The 27,710-nt window shown below is 37.1% G+C and overlaps 1 protein-coding gene across 1 annotated transcript in view; it reads right to left on the bottom strand.

Annotated features, from left to right (window-relative positions):
- The window catches only part of LOC112460861 (venom dipeptidyl peptidase 4-like), a gene marked incomplete at its 5' end in the record, with an annotated part of 119,244 nt that overhangs the window by 29,199 nt on the left and 62,335 nt on the right, over positions 1-27,710 (bottom strand). The window contains 3 exons of the mRNA XM_025025770.1: positions 10,836-11,071; positions 11,890-12,129; positions 16,604-16,773. Of these exons, the coding sequence (XP_024881538.1) occupies positions 10,836-11,071; positions 11,890-12,129; positions 16,604-16,773 (646 nt within the window). The remainder of the gene's footprint in view (positions 1-10,835; positions 11,072-11,889; positions 12,130-16,603; positions 16,774-27,710) is intronic.

The raw sequence follows: 27,710 nt of genomic DNA, 5'->3' as shown, positions 1-27,710 counted from the left end.
ATTCCAGCTATACGCGGTATTCAGAGATATGTTGCCTATTTATGGCGAATTAGAGATTATTCGTAATCGGAGGAATCCAGGAAACAATTTGTGAAAAGCAGAGATCGCGTTGAATTTTGCATGAATTTCATATGTAAAATTCAAGGCCCTCGAATCGATCGATATCTTCAATTTAGAACTTGCTGATTAACAAACTCGTGGTTTATATATATTTTTTAAAGATTTCTTTTGCATTGAGAGAAAAAAATAGTTGAAGTTACCACAATTTCATTATAATTTTTAATTATTTTCGGTGCCAACTACATTCTTACCTATAGTTATTTTAACAATGCGAATATTATATAGCTGATTCCATACTACATTATTGCTGCCATAACTTTAACATGCATTTATTCAACCATGACTATATGGTTTTATACACTACAATCTGTGATTTATGTATACTAAATCGTACTATAAATATGATAAAAATAAATAATTAAAAATTATTATAGCAATAATAACTATAAAAATAAGAACCTCAACCATAATTATTTACTATTTTTACTATATAATTATAGTCGCAAATATCAATTACTTTTGTTGTCGATTATAAAAATAGAGTCTTTCTCGTTTATCAATTACTTTTCTCTTAGTGCGGTATAATATAAATAAGTGCTATATTTAGTTAGACCGTGAGTCAAAATTAATAAAATAAATCATGAAGCAACATCTTTACGTTTATAATTAGCCCATTATATAATATATATATATATCAGAAAACTTTTTTTATAAAGAAGTATATGAAGCAAAAGAGAGAATTCTGATGATTTAATTGAACGAAATTGGCTCGTCCTGCCTGGTCGAGTCGGATAACCGATAGAGTAATTTTTCTTTTCTTCATGGTTCAGCCCCCCTCATCCCTGGTGCATTACCAGAATTGATCCCGGTACATTAGTTATTGGGAGTGATATATATCTGCTGCTGTGTGCCATTTAATTACGGACTCGCAGCTCGGAGCGCTGCGCCGCGCTGGGGTAGTGCACAGCCTTTTGAGCGCGGTAAGTGTTCCGTAAGGAAATTAATCAGCGAATCTATCGTGCCCGAGGGGGCACTGATAAATACAAACTCGAATGCGCGCCAGTTTTGTTTTGCGACGCTTGCGGGGTATCTCAGCTCCTACTCGCGCGCGCGCGCGCGCGACTTTGTAGCTGCCGATTCGCGAAGTTGCCGAAGTAGCAAAGTTACCTTGCAATACGCTGCTGATATTAAAAGCATGTATATGTATATAATAACACATACACTCGAAAGCTTCAAGAGCTTCGGAAATCCGGGGCTAAACCGGAATTACATTGCAGACCTATCTGAAGCCTCCGCGAGCGGAATCGCAATATCGGCAGATTAAATGCATTTGTTATACAACTTTTATCTGCATAATGCATTGCAGTTCGCAGTGACTTGCCGATAAGCTTCCTCGATTTGACGTCGAAGCACGGAATCGAAATAATGGCAAAATGCTTGGCAATTATTGGTTTTCTCTATTTTTGATCTCAAAGCATTAAAAACGTTAATAGGTCTGATTTTTTTTTCAACTCTTTCTCAACTAAATGAATAGAATATTTTGCCTCATTTCTTGGGATAAAATTATACACATGCATAATTGTTTCGCAATTTCATTTTTCACAACATTGATTGAGGTAATTTTAACACTGCATAATCGAATATTACTACTCTATAAATCTTATATTAAACGTCGCTATTTATTTTATACGTTGTTCGTTGAATTTTATCTTATAGATAATTTTGCGACCAACATCGTTTGTATCGGAGATACAATAAACGTCGAACCCACTTTATTGATAATCGATTCATTGCTTTATCAGCAAACAATTCTCTAAAGCGCAACGTTGTATATTACCAGCGATGCCTATGCACGTTCCGTAATGTAGCGATATTCAAGCGCAGCTTATAATTTCGCCGAAACTTCTTTGCATAAGACGAGGAGAGGGAGGGGGGTGAGGGGGGACCACAGGGCGCTATTTTACATGGCAATTTTCGTGGAGCACGCATGCACGAATTCTCTCGCGCCGTTGTAGCATCGTTCTAAGTTATCTATCTTGCGAAACGCGATGAAAGTTTCAACGGCGCAATTTAAAGTTGGCCTATCGCGACAAGCTGCGCGCCCTTCGCCGCGAGGAACCCCTTATATTCCAGCAAACTCGAAGTGTATCTATTTCAGGCTGTTTATCTATTCAATGCTAACTTCTTCAACACGTTGTTACTGTTAACGTTACACGCAGCATTAGCACGTCACTATATGTATACATACGGCATTAATCGATCGCGTACGATGCAGGTACGCGCAAGAAATTCCCACAATTTTCATTTAATGAAGGAAGAAGAGAATAATTTGCGAAGTCAGAGTATCTTTCTCAAAAAAATTTTTTATATATCGCATCTCGAGAAGAATACCGTCACAACTCAAATTTTATTAAGAAAAAATAGGACCGTTATGATATATAATCAAATTAGAATAAACAGCCATTTTACGGTTCGAGCTTGAATCTTAATAACCTAATATTATTCTGTGTAAAAAGAATTTCGATTTTGAGTTAAGTTCATAAGAAGTAATGCTTAAGATGTTTCCTACATGCTATAATGGTGTTACTATTGTATATGTGTGAAATTTGCCGCACGAAAGTAAAAGTTCGTTATTCTTTTAAACTTATGTTGCAATCGCTGGATGAATAGTGTCACAAGTAAATTAATACAGTGAGTGTACGCAGCACTTTTACTGGCACAACGTCGCAACTTGAAAATATTTTGACTTGTGACAGTCTTCTACTACGAGGTAAATAAATTTTCTCCAGCAAATTCACTTGGCAGCAATTTTTCAAAAACAACTGAGATTGAGATTGTATAAGAATGACAGACATTAACTCTTTTATAAAAAAAAGACACTATCTCTTTTAAAACGTCTTTCTCTCAGCGAAACTACAAAAAAGTTCTAGTAAATAACAGGAGAAAATCAAAATCTGCTGCTGCCCATTTAGAACTACCACCGGAGTACTTCAAAAGTTAATTATAGAAGATGCAAAGAAAGGTGATATTCGAGAACTTATCAAAGACAATCATATTCCAAAATTTTATTGTACTTTTTATGAATCTATTTTTTTACAGTAATAATGTAGGATGTTATATTTATGATGCGGGTGATAGAGCGAAGGCTGGATGCTATTATGCGATCGTTTATTCAATCAGTGTCCAGAAGTGATATAAAATAGAGTTCTCGGATATAGTACAAGTAACTCGCGGACTGGATGTAATACAAGTAACGTGCAGGCTGGCTCTCGCTATGTACGTTTCTCGTCAAACGCTCGCTTGCTTCTGCCTCTCGTCTCGCGCAGAGAACACTCGCATGCTCATTTCTCGCCGATCCCGCGTGATCCACATCGCACGAACAACAACAACCGCCAAATATCGGCATCCTACAATAATTACTATATTTCTTTGGACGTTGTTTAAGTTTTATATAGTTTATTAATACTTTATTATTTTCTTACATTTGCACTTATTTTATAATACATTGATTATTCTTTAAAAGTGTAATTTATTTAATATTCTTTCTACTTTTAAAGCAATATAAGTTTAATAAATACATAATTATTGATGCAAGAACAAAAACCACCCTATCGAGGGGTGCTGGAAGTCTTGATCGAGGATTCCTTTCAGAATCACAACAGACCTCTTCAAGAAACGGTATAAGTTTTGTTCTAACAGTATATCGTAATTGTAATTGCGTTAGTTATCTCAGTTAAAAAAAAATGAATTAAATTTTTGTTTTCCCTCTCTCCTGAAAATTGTGAATCGTTGAGTTGTGACAATATTCTTCTCGGGGTGCGATATGTACATCTTAACATAACATTTAAAAAAGCGCTTAAAGTTACGGCCGGTCTTAATTTCGACGAGAGCAAATGTAGCGTTAAAAATACAAGTAATGAGGACGTAAAACCTGTTCGAAAGGATGTAAAACAACGTGATGACGCGCGACTTTTTTTTTCATGGCGTATCGCAACGAGGGATCGTATGAAAAGCTTTAACTTTCCTCCGCCATCCTGCCGGAGCTGTCATTACAACGTTACAGCCTCGTAATCGCGTCTTTAATGCCTCGATCTCGAGTTTCATTATATAGTTTAATTATGCACAAACGACACAGACACGGGCGCCAATAAAAAGGGCCTAGCGGACGCAATGAGATCCTGCCGGAGAACGACTATGAAAATTTAGCATAAGCGCTCGCATGAGAGCAGTTTTACGTGCTCGGACAGCTTGGAAAACGTTGCCGTCAGGCGCCCGAGTCAAAACCAAGATTCACGAAAGATTAGATAGCGACTTTATATAATAATCTAATTGATTAACTGTCCTCTAATCGACTGCTATATTTAAAATAATTTAATTGCAAAGTTCTTGCGGTATGAAAAACATCAACAGTAATATTTTATTTTCATATGAACAAAAAAATTGATATAAAAATAAAATAACAAACGTATATACAAAGTTGTATCTATGTATAATATTTCAATAATAAAATTTAAAAAATTAAAATAAATTACTTATTATAAAATAAAAGCTCTCTATCTAATGTCATGTTTTATAAATGCAATCACCAAATTAGGTAAAATGGAATCCTTTATTAAGCGTGCGCAAGTTAAAATAGGCCAAGTTAAAATGTCTTATAACATATGCACATAGGAAACTCTGCGCGGGAGCCCTTGGGAGGTCATTTTTCTAGTTCTACGGCTAATTTAAAAGGCGCGATAACTTTTACATTAAATATTTCAAGATCGCGGCTTCGCGAAAGCAAGTTATTTCGGTCCAGAGAAGCCTAAAGTAATTATCACATTACCGCGAGCGCGGTGATCGATGGGATCTATTTCCCAGTTTTTCGCGCTTCTATACATCACGAGTTTACTTTAAATTATCCTCCTCATTAATTTCTAAAATTGAACCTCCGCCGGCCGCCTTTGTTTCTCGGGACTTCAACGAAAGTGCCGCGGCGGCGCGGCGGCGCGGCGGCCAATGTTGCCGCGGTATTGTCAGAACAATCTACGTTACAGATGGATATCAGAAATTCTTTCGATAAAGTACCGAGTATCGTTATTGCTCCGGATGGTATCGGAAATCGCGGGGGAAGCTCAGGTATATTCCCCCTTCCCTTCCCTTCCCTTCCCCGTTCCCGTTTTCGCAAGCTCTGATAGACGTTTCGCGGATTCTTTCCATGAAACCATTATCCGCCCGGGGGTGGCCCCACGTGTATCCATCCACGTGTACACGTAACGATCGCTCGTTCACGTTATATATAGCCGCAATTGCACTTAGCGCGCCCCGGAAACGTCCGTTGCGAAATAACTGGGGGGGGGGGATGGGGTGGTTTTCCTGGAGAGTCCCGATAATATTTGTCGGTCTCCGTTCGACAGCCTCCGTCGGCGAGATACGAGGATTCCGCGCCGCCTTTTGTGCGCTCTATCGCGTTCGCGATTTGTTACCGCCCGTTCGATAATAGTTTAAATTGATTGAAAAACGTTTTGATCGAATATCGCATCGCGTGTGTAAACGCTGAACGATCGCGTTTTATCGCGAAAAAGCCGCGAGGTACGTCAAGCGGAAACGCACACATTATGCCGATTCATTACGCGACCGTTACATCTTATTCAATGTCACGAATACGACATGCCGGTTTGACCATTTCTTTTTCACCTCGATGTTAAACAGTCATTAAGCCTATATACATTTTGCTAAAATAAAACTCCCTTGAAATTGAACTAAGAAGAATAAAGTTTCGTTATCATTTTGCCCCCTGAGAGGTAAATGACAGAAGACAAGAACTTTGGAAGTCTTGGCATTTTTTACCAAGAAAAAAAATTTTCTTTAATACTTGCAACGTGGCCGAAATGTCACGTAAGACTTTACCTTTTCTTTTGACAAAAAAAATTAATCCACAATTCAAAATTGAAATAAAACGATATGATTAGTCACATCGAGATTTTGTTTTCATTACTAAATTCTCGAAAATTATATTGTTGGTTTTATTGTTGGTCACGTATCTGTTCTTGGGAGTAAGATAGATCCCTTTCAGTAATTAATCTACCCTCAGTAAATTAAGAAATTTACTATGTTATATCGACTTTTGTTGTACCAGATTCGGAAGATGAATTAAGACGTGACAGCTGCGTGACATAATTCCTTTCGGACAATAACGCCAAAAACGAACGGTTGTTAGCGTTCGGGGGATTAAACCGGAATATCTTCCTGCCTGCGCCAGGCAGAATCGTCAGGGTGTTTGAGGCTGGCGAGCGAAGGCGTCCGATTCGCCGAGGGAGGCAATCCCTCGAACTTTCAAGCGGTTTAGTCTAAATCTTAAATAGCACAAGCACCGGACGGTGTACGGCCTCCGCCTCTGGCGCAGCGAAGGTATGCTAAGAGCTTTATAAAAGTTAAAATTGAAACGGCGAGAGTTTCTCTCCCCGTTTTGGCCCGGTAACACGGGAACGTCGCGTATGAACCTTCCCTTCACGCTCAGCATTATCCCATTGCAATTCAAGCCGCGGCGGAATAAATTGGATATACTGAATGCCAGAGCATTCGCAGCGCTTTGTTTCTCCCCGGCACGCTCCCGTCGTACTTGTATGTGAATAATTCGCGCAATGAAATTAAAGTAAAACGTACGCATCTATCGATATGCGATCGCTAAGAATTAAAAAAGAAATAAATAAACGCAAAGAGTTTAAAATGCAGGGAATTTTTCAAAAATGTGATATCGTCAATATCGTCGGGATTGCTAAATTTAATATGCAAATTCCTAAAAAAATTATTATTACTTTCACCTTTTCGGCGTTTAAACCGCGTAAAAAGATAGTTGGGGTAATTTGAAATACGTGGACAAGTTGAACCATCGCAATATCTAGCCTATCAAGTGTGTTACACCTTAGCGAACAGCAGCGAATTTACTAGCTAGTAACAAATATTTGACATTACAGCTCAGCGAAAACAAAGTTCAGTTATCTTTAATAGTTTTCAAGTTATCTTGAAAAAGACTGAGACTGTGTGTGGTCCAAATTACCCCAACTTCTTCTACGATCAAATACCAGAAACGTGACAGAAGCTTCAGATTTTGTCTTTTTCGTGGTTTTTACTTATTATATTATATATAAAAGAATTTGACTTATGCAAAAGTTAAAAATTGAAGAAAGGAAACACGCGCGAAGTTGGATGGCGAGAAACAGTGGCAAATCCTGCGAGACACATCGCCGGGGTTCAGGGTTAACGAGTGTGCGACGCGACGACTAGAATAATAAGGACGGTTAATAGAACGGGCGTAACCGCCCCTCGGTGTTTATCTCCAGGGTACAGTAACGTCTCCATTTGGCCCCCGCTATCCGACCGGCGGAGTTTTCGGAGGCAGCTCACGAAACGTTACTCGGCCTTCTGCGGTTGTAGCCTGTCCACGCGAACTGTTCGCGCGGGGAACGGTAGACGCGTCCCGAACTAATTCGGATGGCATCCCTTGTTCGCGGGGACGCGGTAGACGGTCGGTGATCCCGGCGCGTTTAACGCGCTTAATATCCCACGATTTCAGCCTCGCGCCGGGCGGCGTCTCCGGCGATTAACGCATGTCGCTACAATTACTTAGCCCGACGATAACGAACCGCAGAGTTCTCTCGCACATTCCTCCCGGGACGCCGGCGCGCCGCGCCGGTCGCAGGTTTGGTCGATCAAGCATAGTTATATATGATACAGAAACTAACTGCGCAAACGAGGTTTTTGGCCGAAACTGAATTAACTGCGGTTCGCAGTCTAGTTAACAAAAATTTGCATTTGGTCAACGTTCAGCTTGTTCAGCTCGCAATCGCGCGGACTCTAGACGCAATTTAGCCCGATCCTGATCTTCTTAGACCGCCAACTGTGGACTTGGAAATTTTACTTCCATCGAACTCGATGCCTTTTAATTGACTCGAACGTCTGCGGGATCGTGGCACATCGATCGTTCACGCTTCGAGATACTAATCCGATGATACATTGCATCTATACCGATACATTCCGGCACATGTGAGAGTGCAATCGTATTGCGGATTCCGCGCATTGATTACGCCGTTATGTCGTCGCAGGCCGCAAACGCCACGCCACTGAATAACTCCTGAACGCCGTTCTCTGTTTACACCGTCCTAATGATTAATTCATGCGCGTTCACCCCGGATGCGGTCCGCGTTCGTTGAAGGCCCGACTTCTTGCATGTGCGAGTACGAACGACGTGCAACGGAATGACTTCGCTAAATTCATTGAGCGTGCGGTCGCTTAATGGCGGAAACTGGAAGCGAGCGTACCTCTTATCATTTAATCGGGGCCACTCCGCGTTGCGGATGTTTCAACGTTGCAACAAAATTTTGGGATGCGGAAGATATTTCCGTGATATCACTGAGAGATTTGAATCTTTGGTTGGTTAATCGCACACTGTCGCGATTCTTTATACAATACACAATTAATTCTTTACTTGTTCATAAATTTTTTTAATAGAATTATTATAAATATAATACAAGATAATTATATTTTTAGAAAATGTATAAAAAGTAAAACTATTAACCAAAGATTGCTTAAATTATAATTATATTTAATTTATAATTACATGAAACAGCTGGTAAAAAAAGAAAGTTTAAACTGCTTCAATTAAAAATATTACCGGATTAAAGATTTTCACATCATTTACAACAATTAGAGCTCTCTCGCATCCTCTGTTCCTTTCAATCGCAAATTACTACGAATTTTCAGTCATTCCCTGGTGTAACGAGACGAAACTCTAGACGACGTTATTAACGCCCGATCGAGGCAATTTTTCAGTAAGATGAAAAGTGGATCGTCTTCCGATAGTCTTTCCGGGGAAGCGCTGCAAGGAAACGCGCGCGGCGGGAAGTCGTCGTTCGACGGCAACGGCGACGAACTTCTGATCGCGAGATCCGAACGGTAAATTCGATTCCAACTTCGGCCACTTCCATCGAGCGTTAATCGACCGGCGCGGATTTCGAGACGCGGAAAAAGCGATTCGAAATTCGCGCGCGACGACAACGCGGGCGAGCTCCCTCGACGGAGATCTCGTTTAATTTATGAACGCGCAATTAAGTCAGTCGCTTCTTGCGAGGCGAGACGAGGTCATCGAGAGGGCTCACCCGTGCACCCTCTCTCGCGCCTCTCTATCACCCGATCCCATCCCACTCTCTTGTTCTAAAACCACGACGACATCACGCAACTTCCCAGCTCCGGTACACCGCCGCCGCCGTCGCGGGGAGTTCTGCTTTCACTTCGCAAATTACTTCCGAGCCATTTCGCACGCTCGCTATCTTTTCGAATGTCATCGGGATGAGCGGCTGGGAAGAGAGCGAGTATATATCATATTCAAGAATTCGTGCCACGAATAAAGTGCATATGCGCATACGCGACGGCAGTACTCTCGTTCGAGAAGTAGAAACAGTGTAAAATAAAAAACTCACCTCTTTTTAGAAAGACACTGGAGTTTTTAAAAGTTCTGAATTATAAATACGCACGCTTTTAGAATAAATTAAATAAACAAGTAAATATCTAGATTAGTTTTACAGAGATTTATATAAAAAATAAAGCAGATTGAAATAAATAACGCGGATAACATAGGTATAAAATATTTTTGATTATAGCTAAATTTACTTAGATAGATAATTATTAGAGCGCTGACGGTTTATTTTTAAATTTAATATAATTTTAATTAAAAAAATCTACAACTTTATAATAAATTTTCAATATATTCTAATGTAAATGCCTAGTCAGTTATTATTTCGCAATTAAAATTTTGGGCGATATATAGGTAAATGACTGAATCAATATTCTCATTCCATTAAATTATACGTCGGCAGCAAAATCGAATCCGCGTTTCTAATTCACAGCAAAGAGAGGTTGAGATCGCCGGAAAGTTTTCGAAGAAATGAAAACGTAATCTATTTGGTTCAATCGCTAATAGTAGATTATCGACATAGAAGTTTTAAGTAATTGGACTGATCTGGCATCTTGAAAGAACTTTCCTGTCGAAAAGCCTCGTATAATATATGTCGCTTATCCAGATATCTATTTTATTAACGATCTGTGCTAACGCACCCTTATCCAATTCAAGATTCTCATTATCTGCATAATTCTCTTTCGCATTCATAGTAGCATGTTTTATTTTTAATACTAGACACTACAGACGCGCGCGCTTCGCGCGCGCCATTTAGCTTTAACATTATGCTATTATATAATAATCGCGACACGACGCGGGACGATTAACCTCGCGACACGACGCGAGCTGTCACATCACGACACAAACGACGCACTACACGCACGAAACTCGCCACACTCCGCGATGACAGTCCCTCACGGGATGAAGCAAGCTACGGCGCGGCAATCAATCGAGATAGCCATAATCGGCATTGCAGAAAAGAGGCTTCAATTTTACGATACAAACGAAATTCACTCAGGTAACACGCCTTTTTTAAAAGTGGATCGGCTAAAAATTTACATTTGTACGCTATAAATAAACACATCAGTAAAACTAAAATCGATAACTTGTCAAAGTACGACGAAGTATCCGAAATAATCATTCAATTGTTGTAAAAGTCAAGTTTCTAAAAATAAAGATGACTTATATCGATACAGACTTAAAAAATCAGATAAAATCTGCGAAACAATGATTCGTTCAATTGTGTCGCGAAAATCAAGTTTCCAAAAATCTAGAGAAATTTAGGAAAGTTACTTAATTAGCGGCGCAGGCGGTTTGTGGAATAGATTGCGTTTGTACTTACAGATACGAGTCCTCCCGATCCCAGGACACTATCTCCGTCACGACGAAATAGCCGGAGGTAAGGGCGGTGGTAGTCGGCCTGCCGCTGGTTGCATTCGTAACCAGCACAGCGTGTCGCCAATTGCTGCCGTTCTTCTGTTTCTGCGGTAATATCAGAAGGAACGACGTACCGTCCTCGCTGAATATAGGCGCTTCGAATTGCTCTACCCAGCCATTTTTCTCGCCATATGAGAGCGCCTAGGAGCAATCAAACGTTCCTTCGGTCAGCAAATTGTATTCCGTCAATTTAATTAAGTCGTATCGCCGTTCATGAAAAAAAAGGGTCGCTGTTAAAATTCTCTCTTTCGCCGTCGCGTCGATGTGCTGGTATTCTCGAAAGATAATGTTGTACTTCTCGCAAAGATCCACGAGCCAAAGTTCAACAAGCGTATTAATAAAGTGATCCGGTAAAAAGAAACTCGTTCGCTTTTCTCCTTTTAACGGATACAAAAAATGCACGAGTAGTCAAACATCGTATAATTACGGCTTCTTGGAGCCGTTTTTACTTTCTTTGTACAGACATTTTAACGCGGCAGCTAATTCGCACGTTCAATGTAAAAAAAAAAAGAGAAAAACATTGTTTCACGGAAGAATTATTTCTCGCAATACGAAGTTAATTTCACGCTTCTTAACGCGAGATTAAATTTATCGCAGAATTTTCTAACACGAAATCTTTACCGATACTTGAAATTTGTAACGCCCAAGTTCCTCGAGAAACAGTCGCGAAAGACTCGTACGAAACTGCGAATTAGCCGAGCCGCGGACGAGCGCGCGCACTAATTAAAATACTATTGCCCAACTAAAGGAAGAGCGCTCGCCTAAATTAAGATTCGCGAAAGCTCGGGAAAAGAGAACGCGGGCTGCAGAGGGAGAGATAGAGAGAGAAGTCTTCGTAATGGGTATTATACTATCAAACGAGTCCCTCCCCCTCTCTCGCTCGGACCTCGCGCAGTATCCGGAAGATTGTCTCTCTCTTTCTCTCTCGCGCGCGCGTGCGAAAATGAAGAAATACTTACTATCGTGCAATTTGGCAGCAGACTGTCGACGTCGCAGAGCTGGAAATACGCCCTATTCTGCACCCGGTTCATCCAGGTCGCGTATACGAGGCTGTCCGTGGGGAAGTCCACTGCCGACAGAATCCTCTCGGAAGTAGACAGCTCCGGCGGATGTTCGATCTCAACCAGAGTCACGTTACCCTGCACCACCATATCGAGATCGACGCAAAATAGTTTGACTGTTGGATTCGTCGTGCCGCTCTGGAACGGGAATAAGACGGATCTCTCGTGAAGATGGATCGACGTCGAATGGCAAAGTAGCAAGGGTAATGGACGGAGAAAAGTGCGCGTGTAACGATAAAGAAAAGTGTACGGTCCAATCGATCCGCTAAGTGGGACAGATGGACCGCGCAAAAATATTATTTGTATATAAAACACATTTCTATATTCGGTATAAAGGATAGAATTTTTCATCAATTAAGAAGTTAATTTTGTTTTAGCTGCAAGAACAACTTTGGACGTAAAAGATTATAGAGCTATAGTTTCGCAGGGAAACGTAAAGATAATCAGGTGTATATTTACAAAAAGCGCAATTTTCTTACGAAATGCGTGAAGTTGTTGTTTGCAAAGTTGTTTGCGTGAAAGTGTTTCAATGAAATTGGAAACATAAATCTTCGATTCTCCTGTCTGCCGTGGCTGTTCATTCACTGATTACTTTAAGTGCATCTGAAAATCCTGTCTTTTTAATACCGAAAGTTTTAATGACAATCTTGTTTAATCCCCAAGATACGGAGCGCTGTAATTGTTGCTCGCGCAGTGTTTATTCGTTTGTTCGACTCGGCGATATTCCACTAATATTAATTTACCGACGTATATATAGAGCGGCTTCCTCGCTTCATCAAAAAGTAACACGACGCTTTGGCTGTTTGCGCGCAGCTTAAGGATGACTCTTGATTACGTTTTAGTAAATTCAAGAAATTTCTCGTTTTCCATCCTAACTTTCTTGCGAGACAGTAGTAAGCGACGTTAATCACGTGAAAGACGTGAAAACTTCATTATTTGATAAGCGTTCTTTCTCTTTGGTAACGAAGCGAACTTAATATAATTAAATTTTCAGAATAAAGTTTTGTAAAAAATTCTAATTGAGTTATGTATACACGAGTTACGTAAATTGCATTGTGCAAGTTGCTTTCATATTCCGTTTCACGCATGTAATTCTCATTGAATGGTTAATTACACGCGAATTATCCATTGATATCAGTCCACTTTTACGAACTATACATGATTTAGTAAACTAAGCAAATTTACAATTTTATTGTCTATTATGTAGCAATTAAAAGGGAATTCATAACGTCATTTCGATAAAATGCCGAATTTTTGAAAGCGATGCAAACGCATATTCCTCGCACTTAATGCTTTTGTCGATAATATAGTGGCATTTTCCAAACGGCGAATTTGTGTCGCGAGCTATTTCGATTCAGCAGTAACAACCTATTTTCGAATCATAAAATAAAATTATTCGAATCGCTCGGTCATATATTTGCATTTTATTATAATTTCAGGGGAATTTGACATTTTCGCGCAAATGTAAATATTTATAGAACAAACTCGTCTTTTTGCGATATATTTCCTCTTTGGCTGTGAAATGAATATTAATGACAATTTTATTTGCCGCGGTCACATCGCGAATAAAGCGAAATCGACGGAACTTAGGTAAATAAAATTCACTGCATTTTTGTTAAAATATGTCTCGTTTAAAGCGCGAGCTTCGAAGCACAATGAAGTCGCGAGAAAGAAATCCAGATAAATGTACCCGGGAAAATGACGGGAATGGCGGTTTGCGCGTCAAGCAAAATGAATCACCCGGCTGACGAGACCGTGACTCTAATCCAAGCAAGGCTGGAAGTTTATGTAGAATCGCGCATCTTTAAAAGGTGGCACTTTGGAGTAAAACTTCATGTCAAACTTCGAATTCAATCGCGCGTCTCCGAGAGGGAAATCGATTTGCCGTGAACTTTATTCGAGTGTAAGCGAATGGCAAAAATACCGGGGGCGCATTTGTCATGGAGACCGTACGGTCTCCATTTCGTCTCCGTTCAACCCGCCCATTATGTGGACAGTGTATCAGAGAAATAATATAATTACCGACGCAATCTCCTTTCAGAGATAAGTCTAAGCGAGATTCTTATTATTTTTTGTCGCGTAAAATCGTTATGAAGGCATTGTGAAAGCCTCTTTCAATTTTAATGTCCTAAAAATTTTTAAATAGTTAAAATATGTATGGTTAACTCTAGTTCGCCACACTCCGGTCTAGTGGACTACGTCTATTAAGCTGACACAGCCAATTCAGCACAATCGAATAAAATTTATACAGAAATTTAGTGCTCTTTTGTTGCTAATTTGTTGCTCAATTCCCAATTTTATTGCTCCAGCCGTTTCGGAGAAAATAGTGGCTGTGCTAACTTATGTTTAAAGTTAGCACAGCCATTCAAAAAATTGTGTTAAATAAAAAAATAGGACATAATCTTTTAATGCTTTTTTGTTGCTAATTTGTTGCTCCATTCCCGATTTTGTAATTTTATTTTTAAATACTGGAAACTACCCCCAAAGCTATTTCTCCTTAAAAACATACTCTAAAATTGCAAATTAATCAGATATTAATTAATTATGTTCAAGATTAGTTAATTACGTTTTACTGATTTTATTGCCAACCACTTGCATTAATTCCGATTTTGTTGCTCCACCCTTAATGCTTAAAAACCACCCTTAGCTTATCCTACAGCAGCACAACACCTTAAAATTGTAAATTAAACAAATTTCCGAATTGATTATGCATCCTTGATTTTGTTGCTCGCTATTTTTAACAAATCCGATTTTGTTGCTCTACCCTTAATGCTTAAAAACCACCTTTAGCATATCCTACACCAGCACAACACCTTAAAATAGTAAATTAAATAGATTTCCGAATTGATTATGTATCCCTGATTTTGTTGCTCGCTATTTTTAACAAATCCGATTTTGTTGCTCCACCCATAATACTTAAAAACCACCCTTAGCTTATCCTACAATTTACAATTGTACAGTACAATTTACAATTGTACAATTTTAAGGCGTTGTGCTGGTGTAGGATAAGCTAAAGGTGCTTTTCAAGCATTAAGAGTGGAGCAACAAAATCAAATTTGTTAAAAATAGCGAGCAACAAAATCAAGGATGCATAATCAATTCGGAAATCTGTTTAACTTACAATTTTAAGGCGTTGTGCTGGTGTAGGATAAGCTAAGGGTGGTTTTTAAGCATTAAGGGTGGAGCAACAAAATCGAATTTGTTAAAAATAGCGAGCAACAAAACTAAGGATTTTTCAAGTTTTCTAGTTTTCATATAATAACATCACTTTCTTAACCTGATATTATCATAAACATCTCATTCAGACTTTGTATTTACAATTCCTACATTACAAGTTTAAAAATATTAATTAAAATGAAAATCACACACAAAGCGACAAAGTCGCACGGTCTCATAAACAAATAATTGTAGCTATTATAGCTAGGGTTAATAAATCTATGATTATTTTTACGGTATATTAAATAAATAGCATAATTAATACTCTTTTCATGTTAATGACTTCTGATGTTCCTGGCAAAAAAACATTAAATGTATAAAGAATAATATAGCTTTGTTAATAAGTAAGTATAATATTTAAATATACAAATGAAAACCTTATAATGGTCGCACAGTTAAATTCGTAGTGTCAAATTGTACTCCATTTAAGTAATTTTTAACCATTGTATAAGTCGCCACTGCTCCTACTCAATATGTCGTTAATTTAACTAAAACAATAGAGTTAAAATAATACTGTTTTGTGTTAAAATAATAAATTTCGACACACGTGATGATTAAAAATAACAAAATGTTATTTAACTCAAGGTATCTATTGGTTTAAATTTTATCCTTTAATATTTAACAGTGCGGTATTAAATGTCATTCCTGAGACTTATTCGTCTCTACTCCTTATTCCTGTATCCAAGCAAACTTTCATCTTACGGATTGTCGTACGAAGACAAAGATGTCATTCAAAGGTTGAACCAACGTCGGATATTTTTCCACGTCTTTCGCGTCACGACTTTTTGCGACGGTGTCAATCGCGAGTCATAAAAAGACATTGAAAAATGTAAAGATGCCACACTCGCGCTCTTCTCATCTTTTCAGGATGTAAACTCCGGTTTGATGGCTTTTCATATCTCGGACGGCGCGGTGCGACACGAAGCTTCGCGGGGATGCAAAGTGGGAAAGACGCTTCTGAGAGCGTCTAACGCCCGGAATCGCTGCCTTTTAAAGAACCGTTTTGTTTTTTTCCCCACGAAAAATTTCATTTTCTCTGTATGCGCAAACGCCTTTTCACACAGGTAGACAATCAATTAAAATGGCGGATATTAAAAACGCAAAATATACCAGAAACGTATCACGCATGAAACTTTCACACGCAGAAAATATATAAAACCTATTTATTATTTATTCGCGGACGCAAAAATATCTATATTAAAATTTTCAAATGTATTTGAAATTTATATAAAATCTTCAAGCTACATATCATTTTTTAATTTAACGAATAATTTTTCGATAAGAATATGATAATGAACAAAGATAAATTAAAAGTCGACGAATTAAAAATATGGCAATGCCAGAGAAAACATTTCTTTATCGTACGTAAGCGGAATAAGGTTCATGATGTACTTACTTTAGGGTAGTGAATCGGTATCGCCGACGTGTATTGGAAGGTTAAGCTTCCGGGATATCCGTAAAATGGTATGGTCATAATAGGAGTGCTCGAGTCGTCGAAATAGCCGAAAACCAATTTAGTGCCGCTGGGAGAAAACCAGATCGCCTTGTTCGAGCTGAATACTTCCTCTGTAACGCAACAAAAGTATAAAAAGTTAGTTAATATATTATTAAATTCATATTTCCTTATATATATTTATAAGAAGAAATACTTAAAGCAAGATATACGATATACAGTGCTGGTCAAAATTTATTATATATGGAAAGAGAAGTTGTTACTTTAATGAAGAAAGACGTAAATATTATAAATATTATAAATATTATACAATTTTATTTTAGCACTGTTATTTTATGCTTTGATAGAAATACTTCGAGAAAAAAAAACAAAGATCTTAATGATTTAATTAAATAATTATTATTAACAATAATTATTCAACGTCAATTAAATCATTGAGATCAAAGCATAAAATAACAGTATCTAAAATAAAATTTTACGACATTTATATACATTTATACATATCTCTTTATTAAAGACTTCCCTTTCTATAAGCGATGCAATACTTTTGATCGGTACTGTATATGCAATTCAATTCTACAATTTCTTTCATAAATTTGAAGTCATTATGCTGCTGCAGATATGTGAACATAGACTGTGTAATAAGTTTATTAGCATCATTATTGGATGAACGGAATGTGAATTTACGAAAGAGAACGCGCTTTTTATTTCATCTTAAACCCGCACTGCAGTCACGAAGTACATTCTCGATGCACTGACGTGCACTAAATAAAGTGCAGAGAGACTCGTAATAACCCTCCAGTTTTGCCTCTCGCGTCTCTTGCGCTTTAGCGCAAGTGAAGTCTCTCGGCGATAAAAACTTGACGAAGAAAATTATTATGGATGTTATGCGTGTATCTTGTCGACTTTACGGTACCGTCGTATTTTTCTGCCGGCTGCCGTTGGACCCCGTGACATCTTTGCGCTAACGACGAAGCGAGAAATTGCGACGATCGTTCTCGTCCTCGTAAAAACTCACAAGCAAAATTCATCGCGCGGGGCGTTATACCCGGTATAATTATAGAGTGCACTGAGCGTGTAGAACGTATCTCGACTCCGGCTCTCTCGTCCCTTTTTGTATTTTGCTAAATAAAGCATGAACGAGAGAGGGTGAGGAAGGTACTTCTGTTTGATATTGGCACCCTTGCTCCATTTTTCTCCATCGTCGCATAATTATCACCCCATCAGGAACTTGTGTGTACGTGTTAACTTTAAGACTGACGCACGCACGGAGTACACGAATTACAATGCGAGATAAAACGGCCAATAAGAAATGAAAATAATAACAACGAAAGCCTTAATTATCATTTCCATCATATATTTCCATCATATATTTTTATACAATTATAAAAGATAAAATTATATGTAACGTAAAAAATTACATAAAATATAAAGAGTATAAAATGTAAAATTACAATTAAAATATAAAATGCAATCTTCAATATCTTCTTTCATTTAATTCTACTTAGTACATAATTTTACCACTTATTGAAAGGTAATCTAAAAGTTATTATATATAATAACCCTTTATAATAACCCTTGTTATATGTGTCTTTGTTTATAATGCCTTAAACTGCCTTAAAGTACAATCTTCCCTTTATCGAGTTTCAGAAAGTAGGTTCCCAGAACTATCGTCGCTCCAATATTAATTTTACGATAAGTACTCGATTAAAGAGCTCGCAGCGCGTCAAAGCATAATTCCGCGCAATGAGGAAGCAAGAAGTAATCAAGATTCTCTCTCTTTGTAAACTTCACAAGGAAAGAAAGTTCAGGCTGATCTACCGGCGCATTGCGTAATTATAAAGCTCCACCAAACAAGCGGATATATACTTCCGCTATCCCATTATTGCAGAATAAATAAAGCGTACGCGAGCAGTAGACTCGATTAAATTTCAGTATTTCAATGCGTTTACCTCTCGCGAATTATACTTGTAATAAAATGAAACAAGTTCTTGATACACAAAAGTAGAAGGACTGTAAACTGACCGTAAACCACGAAATTTTTGTCATTTTCATTAACGTATAGCATCGGGGAACTTTCATTACTTTTTTAATTTACGAATTTAATTTACTTTACCAATAATCTAACTTTTATCTCCTTTGTACGCGAACAAAACTGGCTTAGCTCACACAATTCGGTTCATACAAAAAATAGAGTTTACTTAAATTGCGCCTGAATTTGCGTTAAATCATATCGAATTCATAAATTCATCCTAATGTAAATTTCCACATGTAAATTTCGGGGGACGTTAAAACGCCGATTTTTCTCAAATTTTTTACAGTTGTTTCAAAATATGAAAAAATTTGTCATTACTTTTAACTCAAATTAATTTTTTTATTTTTTTTTAATTTTTTAAATTTTACACAAGTACACGACTTTAAAGCAGTATTTCATAAACATAAATGTACCTGAATTTTTGTAACTCGGTACATATAGAACATCAAAATAATAGTTTAACTGTTTTTTTCCTATTGGGCATTAAGAAGTTTTAAGGGTTATAGTAACTACCCTTTGAATTCTTCTTTACTTTCACACAAGTGGTTCTGTAAAGAAAAGTTGATGAAAAAAATATATAATGTGCAGATTTCAGGGTCTTGATTATAAATCAGAGATTTATTTTGCAAAATTCAATACTTGTGTAAAATTTAAAAAATTAAAAAAAAAATAAAAATTAATATGAGTTAAAGTAATTTTTTCATACTTTGATATAAGAAACAACTGTAAAAAATTTGAGAAAAAACGGTGTCTGATGTTACTCGAGGTTTACTTGTAAGGGATAAGAACATCACAAGAAACTATCGAGATTTGATACACACTTCGCAATTAAACTTGTATTTTATGCAGTTTTCTTTAGCGATAATACAAACAACAAAACGATTGACATCGATTCCAATTCAATGAACCCCGAGAGAAGCATCTATATTACGAATTTCCTTTTATCCGTCAGTTTCGATGAACAAAGTGCATACACACGGAAAGGATCTCCTAATTAACCGATGCCATCTTTTTTCTGCACATTCCGACGAAGGGAAACCGCGCCGCCGATGGTTCGAGGGAAAATCGCTGATGTAATAAGCGAGTTCATAGAGCGTGCAGTAACGTCGGAAAGGAGCCGGACGAGCTGCGAAGGAACCAAGCGGAAGCTCTTTATTTCGTTTCCTTTCGAAAGGAGAAGGGGGGGGTTGGCTCGCGGACGCAGTAGGACATAAATATCCAGTTTGCAAGCCGCGAGGGTGTTACCGTATAAGAATAAAAAAGAACAAACAGGGAAGGGAAAGAAGGTGGAATTAACCCCATGATGCGTGTCCTCGAAATGAAGGTTTATAAAAGGTAAAAAAAATTATCGCGAGATATTTAATTCAGATAAATTGCAGAAAATTCGTGGCAATCTGGGGACTACTGGAGGACAAAATTTCATTAAAATTACAGAGAGGATCGTAAAGAAGAGAATAATTATGACAAAATCTAAAAGACTCTTTCTCTCTCTTCTATATATTTCAAAATTGATTAATTTCTCGATAAGCAATATAGATTCATAAAATCATAAATATGAGCAATAAAGTTGTTCCTCGGGAAAATGATTGAAGATATGGGCTCGGTACCTGAAACTTTAGATTTCGGTCCTTGAAAGTTCCATAGTTAAGGCCTCGCGCTATAAATCCGCTTCCGAGAAATCGAGTCAGAAAAATGAGAGAAGATAGCATATTTGGAGAACGTCTGCGGAGAACCTTAGAGATACTCCCGCTGAATTCAGCTTGCGATGTTGCAAGACAGAAACGAGACATGAGAAGAGGGGCGGTAAAAAAGCTCTGTCGCTGGCAAACCCGAAGGAGCAGAAGGCAACAAAGGGAAGAACCGAGTAGTGAAGAGAATGGGGAAAACAGATCGCGCGGGGCGAAGCGGCGGAGGGCGTGGAGAGGGGGGGAGAAAAAAGAAGAAACGCCGCGGCGAGGAAGGAAAACTGCACAAAGACGCGATGCTGCGTTGCGCAGCTCGCTGGACGTGACGAGGGAGAGAAATATCCCGAGGGTGAAATTCCGGATGGACGGGTACGTGTGTACGGGTATGCGTCTATACCGTGTCACGTACGTATGTGTGTGCGTGTATCGAAGACTATACGACAACGGGGCCGGGGGATAAAGACGGGCTGGATCTGAATGGCACGCGAGGAAAAACGCGGCGTTGCGCGCGCGCACCAAGAAAGTTTTGTCGAGCGACTGATAGATCCGGTTTGGCCAGCCGGCCAATTACTCACGTCCGCCAGTATCTATTCGGGGAATAAACTTTTTATGGCTTCTCCCGTGCGATTTTATTGAGCCGCGCGACGACGTTGATGCGACGCATGTAAGCTCGAATAATTCTCCCGATGGGCGATTTTCACCATTTTATTTTATGAGGGTGAGATCGTGAATGGCAAAAGAATTAAATAAAAATGCACTCGGTCACATTTAGATTCCTCAATATCCGTCTGTTCGCTGCATATCGATTTGCCAATATAGTGATCACAGCCGATAAACACACAGGTTTGCGCAAACGTCACGCCTCACAAATATTATATTTTGGAAAGTGAGAAAAAAGAGCGGAACACTTTATCTTTCTCTAATCTAAATATTTGATACGTATGTATACCGGGTGAGAAAAAAGTCTGGAACCGGTTAAATATCTAAAAAACAAGACATTTTAGGAAAAAATGTTTCATACATAAGTTGTATGGCTTCAACAAATATATCAAACGGTGGTACTTATTTGATCTTGAGCGTAAGTATAGAGGAGCTTTCAAGGTCAACTTTAAAATTTTAGAAATAAACCGCCAGTTTTTATTTAATATTCTTGTAGCTGACATTGAGAGCTTTTTAAAACACTATCAATAAACTTCTTTCGGTTGAGTACTTTTTGAGATATGTTGACAAAGTTCAAGTACCGCTGGCATTAGCATTAGCCAAGGTGTACCGCGTGGAGGTTGCACGAACGGATTTACATCTTATTGTGTGTGTGTGTGTGTGTGTGTATACACTTTAGCTAATGCTAATCCCGGCGGTACTTGAACTTTGTCAACTCATATCTCAAAAAGTATTTAACCGAAAGAAGTTTATTGATAGTATTTTAAAAAGCTCTCGATGTCAGCTACAAGAATATTAAATAAAAAGTGGAAGTTTTCATTTAAAATTTTAAAGTTGACCTTGAAAGCTTTTTCATACTTAAGCTCAAGGTCAAATAAATACCACCATTTGATGCATTTGTTGAAGCCCTACAACTTATGTATAAAACATTTTTTCCTAAAATGTCTTGTTTTCGAGATATTTTACCAGTTCCAGACTTTTTCCTCACCCTGTATACGTAACAGGATAAACTGCGCGATGTAAAAATTATAGATATCAAAATTATTAAATGGGAGAAGCAGCGCAAGAGCCTGCAAATATCCAACGCGAAATGTTTACAAACAAGTTTTACAAACATGCAAACAAATATTATAAAACAAATTGCTTTCAGTCGCTGTTTTATCACTGGAAAAAAATTTTTTACACGATATACGTGACGCAACACACCCGATGCAGGTGCATCGTGCGCGGATGACATAGGTTAAATAAATTCTTTCGAAAACGGGACGAGATGAATCCAAACCTTTCTCCGGAAGATATTCCCGTCGTGATTGTCAAACATGTCGCGGGAGGAAACGAGATAGCGCGCCCTCAGAACGGCGCGACGGAGCAGGAAGAACGTAAAAATCACTGCTTACGCTCCTCCGCTGTCGTGTTTACGATTTTGCAACAGTAACGCATATTCCGTGCATAGAATATAAATTCCTGTGCGCAGCGACGTTTCCATCCACGGCACGGGTAGAATCTACACGCGCGGTACCCGAGGAGTGGGAGGAGGGAGGGGAAGAGGGACGACGGCCGGGATGGGGGAGAAAACATTTCAGAAATCGGGATCCTGTGAAGGGGACGGTACCATTAGCCAGCCGGGATTTAGAGAAAAGGATTTTCTCTTTAAATCCCCGTCGCTCTATTAATGTCACATCTGCCATTGTTAAAAGAAGAGGGGAAAGCGGCGGATTTCCATTTTACACAAGATGTATTGTATCAGCGTCAGGTCGATCGCCCGCTAGCAGGTCTCTCTCTCTCTCTCTCTCTCTCTCTCTCTCGGCTAAGTGATGATTTTGCGGATACTTGATACCGCGCACCTCGTTTTACTCGCTCACCTTCTCTAATCGTAAATCATGTCTACGTTAATCCGTCGAATAAGCTCGAGAGAAAACGAGGAAATTACTGGTACAGAAACGTACTTATTTTTGTTTAATAAAATACCGTGATATTTGCACGTCATGTTTGTTTCTCAATGGAAGGGAATGATAGGACAGTAAGCCCGACCAAAAAGATTGCGACACGAAATAAACGCAAAATATCTTTTACGAATAATACTCTATATCATCAGTTATCCTTTCCTTATCTTCCCACAAAACAAAGAATATTAGAAATCAACATCTTGAAATGTTGATTTTATGTGTTATCTTTTGAACATTTCCGTTTAATATTTTTAAAATATTTCAAAGGCATTATCAAATAATGTATGCAAAATTGTTTTAGAAAGATATTGACTCACTGAAGTTATTCGTAATAATGTCGATAGGTACAACATTAGAAACTACATATTATAAAATGTTATACGTATATATGTACTATTCAATATCGCTGCAATAACATTCTATTTATAATTTTTGTCTACTGGGTTATTAATGAAATATTTTTTGGAAAACATTACAATAAAGTCACTAGAGAATTACGCTAATTAATTAATTGTATTTACAATGCAATAAGTCGACGAGCGTTGTAATTGATCGAGTGGCGCGGTGGTGAAGTAGACTGGATCGTTGTACCTCAACAAAACGTCTTTAATAATTAATCCAGCACGGAATGCGCTTGACACATGGTCTACCTTCCACAAATTTCCCGTATAATACGGGTTTTACTCGTTTGCCGCGTAATTTACTGTGGTATCATCATAACCATAAAATACGGCGTCTTCATCAGTATCTGCCGCGTAACATGAATAACCCTTCCACGCGATGTGTTACGTCAATGTGGATACTTTATCACATTCACGTTTGAATACGTGGAATTTCCACACGAATAAGAAATTACTAAATAACGTTAATTTAATATGCATATTAAATTAGATTATATTTTAATATTAACATATACTAGTAGCTAATATTTAATTTAATTATTACATATGCATATATGCGCTACTTTCTTCTTATCTAAATAAATTTAAATAATGATCATTATTAATATAGTAAAATTAATTCTCCCGTGCTCCAATTAAAAAATAAATTAAATTCTTCGTAATTTCACAACAATAAATATTATCGTTAACCTTTAGAGGACGGGAAGCTTAGTTTTAGGCTTCAAACTGTTTACGCGTTAAATATTATCATATATAAGGGTTTTTTGGATCGTTAAGTTCTATATAGTTCCGGGAATCTAAGATACAAGTGAGAATGAGCCAATTCTGAAAATTAAAGTCGATTTCCGAGAATTTAATTACTCCTATCTTCTTAGAATAACTCTTTTGTGAAACCTTTAGATATTATGTCCCCTCTACCTTTACTATTTTCTTACTCTAACTTTACTCGTAAATAAAATTTTTTTTCCACAAAGTCCTCCTTATGAATTTGTTTGCATTTTTTATGAGCTTTAAAATATATTTTTATAACGAGATTTTGCGAAAAGTATTTCTATATTTCTCATTCGAAACTAAATATAAATAACAATTTATTTGAAATGTGCAATCATATTTTATGCAATTTATCCATCTTCGTTAACGTACCAGATGAGAAGCCTATTGTTACACTGTTAAATTCGTAGGTATAGGGTCAAATTATACTCAATTTGAGTAATTTTTAACCATTCCTATAGATTCGCTACTGCTCCTACTCAATATATAGTTAATTTAACTAAAAAACAATATTAATTTGACTAAACCAATAAAGTTAAAATAATACACTATTTTGTTTTAAAATAATAAATTTTGACGCATATAGTATAGTTAAAAATAACAAAATGTTATCTAACTCAAGGTATTGGTTTAAATTTTATCTTTTAACATTTAACAGTGTATTATAGGCTCCACGGGGGTCGTTTATTTTTCGTAGTATAACACTAACACATATAGAAAAGTTATAAATAAAAATCATAAAAAGTTTGCCCATTCTCTAAAAATTAAGAAATCTTCTAAAGATTAAGAAATTATTATATGTATTAATGGAATATGGTTTCCTCTATTCTCTTTGATTTTACAACATGTATCAGAAGACATCGTTTTCGAGAAAGAAACATCCTTGATTTCTCATGACGCATCGATCTCGTGGTGAATTCTCTCGTCCAATCGATTTTTGCATCCGAGTGAAAATCTTCAACGCGCGTAAACCAGTCTATTTACCATAGTATTATAGTTAAGAAAATCCCGAAGCTACCGTAGAAGCTAAATATACATATGTCATCAGCGAAGGCCACGATTCTACTGACGGGAACAAAATATAGGCTGTTGAGAAATTCTTGACGTGCCTCAAGCGACGGTTTGACACTTTATCGACGACTCTTTCGCAGCTGTTCGACTGTGTAAAATCGCGAACGAGGTGCGCGCAGCCATACACAAGATGAAACGATTTTGCGTCGCCTGCGGTTATTGCGAATCGATTTCTCGCAGCATAATAATCGCCCGATTATTTTTTTACCAATAAATAAATTGTTATTAAAAAACTCATTAACACTTTAAATTTTTTTAATTAAACATTCCTGGTATTTTTCAGCCTTCTATTTCATTTAAATCTTACATAAAATAATTATTCAATCTATAGAAAATATTTTTTCGATTAGTTCTCTCTTTTCGTTCAAGAAGCTCTTATACGCGACCTTTAATATATGCCACATGTGGACGATTCACTAATTAATTGTCATTTTCATATTAATTAATCATTGCCATTCGTAATGGATTTAACGCCCGATAACGTAGTTGGCAGTTTGTCACTAGCTCACGCTACGTACACGTACGGTGCATTCAAACGCATTCCAAACATGGACGTCCGATAGCATTTCCGGGACATTACGACGTCCACAAATACTCGGAGATGTCGGCGAAATATTTAAACAACAGCGTATATGCCAGATGACATCCGCAAATTAGTCGTATTAAACATGATTATGTGTAAAGAATGGTATTATTTTATTAAGAGAAAAATTCATCATAAAATATACCTCCTAATTTTTTCAAATGTGTCTTTTTACAGTTCAGTGTATACTCACAAATTTTTGATTTTTTTACACTGTATCCTAATATACTTTTTTATGCAGGCTGTTCTGAGGAACCGATCATTAAAAAAATATGTAATTCCATTTTAAAAAAGTGCACTTGCATTTTTTAGGTACATCGTTGCATTTATGAAAAAAGTAAACTCGTAGGAAAGTAGACCTTCTTATACCATTCAACTTTTTTTGTATCACTAACCAAACTCGAAATATAATCCGTCCTAATTGCGTGGCTCACCCGTAGTATAAAGTCGTTGAAATGAAACATAGACTTGGGTTGCTGCGTCGTGAATAGTGATATCACTGGAGATGGACATCCGCCTAAATTGTAGGGGTGCTTATACAGGTTTTACCAAAAGCGTAGAAACCCGAAAATAACTTTTAAAAAAATGCAAAAATATCGAAAAACACGTATTCCAATATTTCAAAAAAAATTAAGTAAACGTCCCAGTGTCCGACCACATTGGAGAAAAATACTTACTATTTATTTGAACAATTAAAAATGAAAATAATAATTATTGTAAAAAAAAAACTTTAATATTTAACAATTAATTGAGGGAAAAAAAGTAAACCTAATTAAACATTTTTGTATTTAAAAAAATTGATTAAATAAGCATGTGTCTGTTGTTTGTCAAAATGATGGCCAATTGTTAACAGATTCGTTAAGCGTAAGCATGTAGCTAATAGTATAAAAATTGAATATTTAATTATATATTGTAAATTAATTAATCAATTATCTAATTTTAAAAATTAGTCAGAAACTCGTTTTGACGAAATTCATCCTAAAAATAACAATTATATAAAACGATATTTTTAAGTGTCCCGATACTGGTACATTAAAAGTATCAGTAGTCCCAATCGCCGGACGCATGTGCGAACGCAATTTGTCAAAAAATGAGAGGTTAGTGTCATGCAGTGTCGCTTGTTGTAATCAATAGATTTTAACGGTAAGTATAATAATTACATGTTTTTAAAGGCATTTAATTGCATGGCATGTGAGACCTTTTAACCCTTCGTGTGTAACGTCGGGTCACTCGTGCCCTGGCGAAAGTGACTGTCCCCTGTAGCTCGAAGGGAGGGGGGGGCGGGGCCAAACTATACTGAAAAAAATTGTATACTACTAAGCTACTAGCTCCCCAAGCGCCGACGGTCTAGTGCGTAAACAGCCGTTGTGAGAGCCAGACGAAATTTTGAAAGTGCACGAGTGACCCGACATTACACGTTACGTTGATTAAAAATAGCAGGTGAGTAAAATGTTTAATTTAATTTGGATGTTTTTTTTACTAAAAATTCATGTTCTTTCATTGGGAATTGATAGATTAATCTTAGTTATCGATAAATAATATGTTTTGACTGTGCACAATAATTTAGCCTTGATATAATTTTTTCATATTTTTCATATTTTGTACTTTTTTATAATTTTGTAATAAATAATTGTGATTGATTACATTTTCATGAATAAAATTGATTAAAAATGAATAAAATGTGTATTTTACTGTAATTTGTACCTATTTACGTACTTTCAAAAAACGTGATTTTGATGCTCAAAACTTAAGCATCCCATTAATTTATACATATTTCTAATATTTTTTTCTTTAAAGTACTATTCTTAAACTTTAATTTTTTTTTTAATATATTAATTTTTGCCAAAATTACGATTTTTTGAAAAAAATGGTCCATTCTTCACGTTTTTATTTGTTTA

The sequence above is a fragment of the Temnothorax curvispinosus genome, unplaced genomic scaffold (genome assembly GCF_003070985.1).
Source record: "Temnothorax curvispinosus isolate PA1 unplaced genomic scaffold, ASM307098v1 QBEX01010902.1, whole genome shotgun sequence".
NCBI lineage: Eukaryota > Metazoa > Arthropoda > Insecta > Hymenoptera > Formicidae > Temnothorax > Temnothorax curvispinosus.
The sequence above is the reverse complement of the archived record's forward strand: the minus strand, read 5'-3'. Positions and strand labels throughout refer to the sequence as shown.